Source organism: Zootoca vivipara, chromosome 6 (assembly GCF_965207765.1).
Source record: "Zootoca vivipara chromosome 6, rZooViv2.hap1.1, whole genome shotgun sequence".
NCBI classification, from domain to species: Eukaryota; Metazoa; Chordata; class Lepidosauria; order Squamata; family Lacertidae; genus Zootoca; species Zootoca vivipara.
In genome coordinates, this window is record NC_142589.1 from 64,470,188 (window position 1) to 64,477,573 (window position 7,386).

The 7,386-nt window shown below is 43.9% G+C and overlaps 1 protein-coding gene across 1 annotated transcript; it reads left to right on the forward strand.

The window, feature by feature from the left end:
* Positions 1-1,281: 1,281 nt before the first annotated feature.
* LOC118086752 (putative transmembrane protein 244) lies at positions 1,282-6,445 on the forward strand. Its single transcript, XM_088671322.1, has 4 exons — positions 1,282-1,438; positions 1,959-2,084; positions 4,973-5,017; positions 6,366-6,445. The coding sequence occupies exons 1-4, from the start codon at positions 1,282-1,284 to the stop codon at positions 6,443-6,445; spliced, it is 408 nt and encodes a 135-aa protein (XP_088527448.1).
* The last annotated feature ends 941 nt before the right edge of the window (positions 6,446-7,386 follow it).

Genomic DNA, 7,386 nt, shown 5'->3' on the forward strand with positions numbered 1-7,386 from the left:
AGTTCACTTCAGTTTATGAACGCTTCAGTTTAAGTACTCCGCGGACTGTCTGGAACAGATTAATCCACTTTCTATTACTTTCAATGGGAAAGTTCGCTTCAGTTTATGAACGCTTCAGTTTATGAACAGACTTCTGGCACCAATTGTGTTCATAAACCGAGGTACCACTGTACCTTTCTGCAATACCTACAACAGCCTAACTATCACCAGGGCTGGGTGGAAGCTGGGGGAAGAGTTTGCCTAAGGCAGTGGTGGCCAAACTCGGCCCTCCAGATGTTTTGAGACTACAACTCCTGTCATCCCTAGCTAACAGAACCAGTGGTCAGGGTCAAGGATGTTGGGAATTGTAGTCCCAAAACATCTGGAGGGCCGAGTTTGGCCACCACTGGCCTAAGACAACTAGTGGGAGGCCAAACTACACAGTAAGTTAAATGCACAATTATATTTCATGTATCTGGGCTTGTTGTTTGTTAAATAGCAGCTCTCTCTCTCTCTGATCAGGATTATACAGGATTGGAGAGGGCTGAATCTTTTCTTCCCCACCATGCTCTCATATAAACTTGTACCCCCTAAAGCTGCCATTGTCACTAATAGTTTGCGGCAGAGGTTTTTTATTTTATTTACTATAACTTTTTAATGGGTTTTATAAACAAGGATCAAAGGAATAATAAATGATACAAATAAATAGACCAAGTCTTCTCGTGCCATGCGTATACCACAAAAGGAGCATAATAAATCTTCAGTGATATCTGTAGCATATGGTTCATTATTAGCGGTCAGCATATCAGTTCTTGGTTTGTGAATTGGTCTAAACAGAAATAAAGGGGAGCAGGGACAGAACAGAGTTAACAGATAAAGTTCAACATTGCATAGCCAAATGCTTAACCAGGGGCCTTTGTGGTTGTGCTTCGATTAAGTATGAGTCATATTCATTTCTCCCCTACTGTTACCAATGAAACAATTCGTATGCTGAGGAACGGAGTGGTTTCAAAGGGAAGATAATACATGTTTAAATTAAATTTAGATAAATCCGATTGAAGCAAATGCTGATGAGGTTATTCCTTTTCTGGAATACTGGCATATGTTACAAAATTAAACCACCCCAGAGTAAACCCATCTGTCCTGAGCTGTTCACGTTTCAACCATAGTTTATTTGTTAACCTCTTAAGGAGGGGCTGTTTCAGTTTATTGCAGAACTGAGATTCAAAAGCTCAGCTTCTGCACTTGGAAACATCATGTAGGATAAAGTGGACCTTGCTCTGAACCAGCAAGAGTTAGATGATGTCGGTGGAATTTACAAGCGCCACCATAGTAACTGTCATGAAGTTTCTATCGAGTTTAACCTCAAGTACTTTTCTTTCCAGGCTCAACAACTTTGGCATGCTTATCCCTTTTGAATTCAACATGGAACCATCTTATTCAAATCCCAACTATCTGGGTGAGTTGGGGAAACCCTTTAGTGTTCATAGAGATGGTATTGCCTTTGAGGGTGGGGGAAGAACAGAACCATCAAGGTATGCCTATGAAGCAAAACTCAGAGTAGACCCATTCAAATTAATGGACCAAAGTTAGCCATGCCAATTAATTCCGTTAGGTTCACTTTAATAATAAATAAGTTATTTTCCATACCCTGCCCATCTGGCTGGGTTTTCCCAGCCACTCTGGGCAGTTCCCAACAGAATATTAAAAACATGATAAAACATCACACATTAAAAACTTCCCTAAACAGGAACTTTGAATAGGACTAGCATCGGATAAAACTAGAAAGTCTAAAATGAATGACCTCTGCATAGAACATGACGTCAAAGACATTTTGCTCTACTGTACAGGAGAACGACTGTAGTTTAGAATTTTAGCTGGGTGTTTTTTGTTTTGTTTCCAATTTGTAATCCAGAATATCTGGGGGGGGGGGGCACCAGGTCATTGAAGGCTTTCTTCCCCTTTTCCTCCTTCCTAAGCAAATGTGCTGTCGATGGAGACCACCTTTCTGATCAGTGGCCTCCTCTTTGCTGTGCTACTGAAACGCTGGGTCTGGGATTATACCATCACTGTTACCATGGCCCATGTGCTCTTGACTGTTGCAGGTGAGTTCAAGGCAGTCATCTGCTAAGTTGGAAGGACCCTTTCAAGGTTGTTAAAAGGAGCAACGTTTGGCACTGGACTGTAGCTTTCATGGACCAGTGAAGTAACAGCCAACTGTCCAGCTAAGATATTACCGTATTGGCCTGAATATAAGCCTCACTTCCATCCCAAATTCCAACCGTGAAAAGTGCAGCTTATATTCGTGACCTTACGGTATGCAGCCAGAAGCAAGGGGCAAACAGCGCCAGGAGCGTGGCAAAGTGGCGCTTGCCCCATGCATATTCCCCCGTCCTCTCCCCCAAGGTCAGGAAGGGAGAGAGCGAGATAGGGGAAAGGCCATTGGCAACGCAGTGTGGCTCCCCCCCCCCAAAAGCAGCCAGGAGCAGTGAGGAATGGAGCGGCTTATATTCGGGTATTTTTTCTTTTCTTCTTTTTTCCTCTCCAATTTTAAAGGTGCGGCTTATATTCGAGTGCGGCTTTTATTCGGGCCAGTACGGTATCAGTCATGTTCAAATCTTTTGTTTATTTACTTAAGTTATATACTGTTTCATATTCCTACAAAAGTTTCTAAGCAGTTTATAAGTCGCCCCCAAAGTGAGTTAATACAAGAGAGTATAATACATATTCCACATGCAATGCAAAACAGTATTACTAATCACCATCATAATAACGACTTCAGTTGGTATTTAAGGCTTGTCCAACTCAGAGTAGACCCACTGACATAAACATGACCACCTATAGTCTTCACTTCAGTGGGTTTACTTGAGTAGGACTTAGAACCTTCCACATTTTAAGTAACATAATTAAACAACTAAGAACTGACTTCAAAAGGAATTTATTGATGAAAGAACAAAATATATCCAGGTTATGGGCAGGAGAGAAATGTAATTCACTTTGTATTTAAAGGCAAACTAACCTAAGCTGCACTTAATGAAACAAGATGAAAAGCAATAGGCAGGCATCTTTCAAAATTTGTATTTATCCGAATTTTGCAATGCAGGTTGTCAGCTAAGCAATGAGTACAAAAATGTATAAGGGTAAAGTGTGCATTTAAAATGCCTTTATCAGGAAAAAATACATAAAATGTGTTATATCAGGGGAGATTGTTTTGCAAAAATGGATACATTTGTGACCTTCCCATTCACACCAGCCAGCAAGCCAAGTAGTCAGAGGAATGATGGGAGTTGTAGTCCAATGCCACTGGTTCCCCACCTAAAAAGTTCACCCAGCAGACAAAGCCAACTTTTCCCTTCTTCCCACAGGCATCCTCTCTACCCCCACCACCCTAGAAGCAGCAGTAACAGCTAATGATCCTGCAAAATCAAATTTAAAAACAGCTTTAAAGCAAATATGAACATTACCAAGGAACAGAGTGTTGTTTTTAAATAGCTTGCAAATGGCTCGCACCCGCCTCTTCTCTCATGTCCCTGCCTCCGCTATTGTTCTGTCCCATTAATCCCTGTGCCATGTGGAACTATCTTTCCTTCTCTCCCATCATGGCAGCAATGATAACAGGGAAGAGCCTTCCATTTCTCTTGTGCACTGAAATGCCAGAAAGACAGGCGCCGACATCTGCAGCCTGCTGGTGCTAATGGACTGGAAAAAGGCACCCATCACTTCGCTGTCACCATGAGAGGTGCCACGCTCCCCCCTGGCTTCCCGTGTCAGTTGGGTTGCTGGGGGGCATCAATGGAAAAGACTAATCGCTTAGTCATAAACAAAGCAATTTTTGCTAAATGGGAGCCAGACACATGCGCTTTAGTAGAAAGGATTGTGTGGCTTCCGTGCCACAGTCCCCATGCATTTTCCTATTAGGGCTGCTGCATCAGCTTCCAACATGGGCATGGTTTGTTGGCATCCTAGCTTGGGCATGATAAACTGCAGCTGCTTCTGCTGCCAAAGCAAGGTGCAGTCACTCCCCCCCCTTTAAAATTGTGACTTAGAGGGAGGCAAACTTCTGTGCTGCAAGATTGAGATGGATGGGTGAGAGGGCCAAGATAGGCAAATTAAGAGATGATTGATGAGCAAAGCGAGGAACGGGGAAGAGCTGCACAAAGAGATGAATGGACTTGCAAACAGATAGATGAGTCAGGTTTATTGGATTTGCTATGCCAGAACAGGGTGGCAGCCACCTACATTAGTAGTCCAGCACACACCTGAAAAGAGCTCAGCCCCCATGCTGGAAGATGCGGAAGAGGAAGGGAAGAGGAGGATCTGGACTAATAAACTCTAGCTTTGTCCCCATCCTCCTCCAAAAGGGCAGAGACAGAGAACGCAGAGGAGGAGGAAGCCGACAGGCAGTGCCACCCTCAGGACTGACTGACTCTAAGAAAGAAATCAGGCAGGTGAGGCAGTGACCCATTCACTCTAATGGTCCCGCCTTAATTCTGTATGTATGTTGCAAGTACAGTTATCCTGAGTTTTTGACACTCAGGATGGAGAGGAAAGATGAATAGGTAGCAGCAGCAAGGCCAGGAGTCTCCAAGAGTTGGCAGTGGGCTTTGGCAGTTGTCAAACAATGCTAACTCCTGAAGTCAGTCCTGCTTCTTATGCACTATCACAGTTCAAGGACTCTTTCTAACTAGGAAAAACACTCAAAGCAGGGCCAGAAGGTTGTATGGTTGAGGAGAGCTCTGAGAGCCAGAGAGAGGGCCTTAGAAGGCCACATCTGGTCCTCGGGCCTACAGTTTCCAGACCCTTCAGTAAGGCAAAGCTGTGCTTCAGGTTACTGAAAACGTTAGTAGCAGAGGCAGCAAAGGGAGCTTGGGCCCTGGAATGCCACATATTTCTCCGATACGTTCTTTCCTACCAAATAAATTATCCTTTACAGTATAGTGATGCCAGCATCTCTCCAACTTTTCAGCTGACTTTTCTGACCTGTCTTTTGCAGTAATGAAAGAATTTCCTCTGGTTTGGCAATGGTGGCTGGCGCTTGGTAAGATTATTTTTAAAAAGCCAACTCTGCTTTCGAAGGGATAGTATAAGGTCTGTTACAAATGCTTCAGGTTCCAGACTCCGCTAACCCAGAAATAGTATCTCAGGTTAAGAACCTTGCTTCAGGATGAGAACAGAAATTGTGCTCCGGCGGCAGCAGGAGGCCCCATTAGCTAAAGTGGTGCTTCAGGTTAAGAACAGTTTTAGGTTAAGAACGGACCACTGGAACGAATTAAGTTCTTAACCAGAGGTACCACTGTATTCAAAGTCAATGCAACATGCATTGCTTTGTTTGGGAGTTCACAGTACTATTCACCTCTGACTGACAGGGCGTTGAGGGCTGGGTCAAGGTGGCCCTCTCACCTTCACTGTGCTGTGCCCAGACCACCCATTTTGTTGATTTTGTCAGGAAGAACCTGAAAACATGTTTCCTGCCTTCACTATGATCTGCTAACTCTCATTGGCTAGTTATATGATTATGTCAGCTTCAGAAGGGCAATGCTTCCTGGTCTCATTCCAGCTTTTCTTGGGTAAAAGAGAGCAAAATGATGTCCAGTAGTGGAGCATTTGCTACTAACAGGACCATGAACAGGCAGCAAAGGGACAAAAAACATGAGCAAAGAGGGGATCTGCATAAAGCTGTGCCCCACTCATCAAAACCCCTCTTTCAATCTGAAAAAAGTTAGAGAACATCTAGTAAGATACACTCATCAGTCACCACTGCAAGGACGAGCCAGGATCCACAAGTTACCCAGCTGCCCAAGAGTAAGTGCCCTAAGAATTCCTGACACTGGTTGCTAGGTAGCCCATTTCTTTTAGGGAGGGATTTTCTCCTGTGGTCATTGGTAAGCTTTGAAAGGGAGGAAGTTGCTGCAGCAACATTGACAGCATTGTTAGGCTATCTTACAGTAGGGCAGGGGTAGGCAACCTAAGGCCCGTGGGCCAGATGCAGCCCAATCACCTTCTCAATCCGGCCCGCTGATGGTCTGGGAATCAGCATGTTTTTACATGAGTAGAATGTGTCCTTTTATTTAAAATGCATCTCTGGGTTATTTGTGGGGCATAGGAATTTGTTCCCCCCCCCCAAATAGTCCAGCCCACGACATGGTCTGAGGGACGGTGGACTGGCCCATGGCTGGAAAAGGTTGCTGACCCCTGCAGTAGGGGGTGTGATGCCCTCCAGCTGCCTTATTTCTTTTCTTAATCTTACTTGGTTGCGAGTTCCTGTAAACCACCTTAAAAACCTGTAATCAGTCAGAAAGGAATGATGTAATCTTAAATAAATTATTAGCAGAGGATTAGGTTAATTTAGACAATATTTCATATGCTGATTTACCTTCCCTCTGCAGCCAGTGGCCTCTTCATCATGATTTGCAGTGGAGAATTCGTGACTTACCTTGCTTGCTCCAACACAGACAGCCTTCTTTAAGCTCAAAGCGGCCTCACTTCTTCACATCAACACTCAGCGCAAGGCACTCATCGGAAAGGGACCATGGAGCATGCAAAAGGTCCCAGTTTCAACTCCAGGCTTTTCCAATTAAATCAGGGGTGGGGATCCTGCAGACTTCTACCTGTTATTGGATTCCAAATCCCATCAGCCACAGCCAGCATCGTCAAAAGTCAGAGATCGGGGGAATTTGAGTCCAACACTTGGAGCATCACAGGTTTTCCATTCCAAAGTTAAATGAATCCCAGGTAGAAGGGAATGTGAGGAACCACTGCCAGAGACCCTAGAATAGAGAATGCTGACCTAGATGGACATATAGTCTGATTTTGGCAGTATATGGCAGGTTCTTCCAGCGTTCCATTTGAAAAAGACAGGCTGACAAAGGTGCCTAAGCAGACGGCAGCATTTAGCTGTTAATCAATTACAAATATCAGCTAACAATGTGGCCTTGATTAAACAAACAAATTGCTAATTTTAGAAAATATTTTAAATACCTTACAAAAACTGCAGAGGGCAAGCACCATCTAATACAGGCACTCCTTCCAGTGCAAGAAGGGAGGTGCCTCTGGAGTCTATGATGTCATCTGCTGCAACACACACATATTGAAACAATGAATGTTTCTCCCCCCTTAGAACTACAGTGGTACCTCAGGTTACAGAGGCTTTAGGTTACAGACTCCGCTAACCCAGAAATAGTACCTCAGGTTAAGAACTTTACTTCAGGATGAGAACAGAAATCGTGCGGTGGCAGCAGGAGGCCCCATTAGCTAAAGTGGTACCTCAGGTTAAAAACAGTTTCAGGTTAAGAACGGACCTCCAGAACGAATTAAGTTCTTAACCCGAGGTACCACTGTATTGTTTTTGTACAACTATATGTAATATCATTGTCTTTTGTTTATTAAAACATTTATATCCTGCTGATG

What these genes read in the sequence shown, in the direction of transcription:
- LOC118086752 (XM_088671322.1), top strand. Translation starts at nt 1,282, where the DNA reads ATGTCGGTGGAATTTACAAGCGCCACCATAGTAACTGTCATGAAGTTT. An exon ending in TTCAAATCCCAACTATCTGG is followed by an intron (nt 1,439 to 1,958) that starts GTGAGTTGGGGA and finishes CTCCTTCCTAAG; the next exon opens with CAAATGTGCTGTCGATGGAG. An exon ending in GCAATGGTGGCTGGCGCTTG is followed by an intron (nt 5,018 to 6,365) that starts GTAAGATTATTT and finishes TTCCCTCTGCAG; the next exon opens with CCAGTGGCCTCTTCATCATG.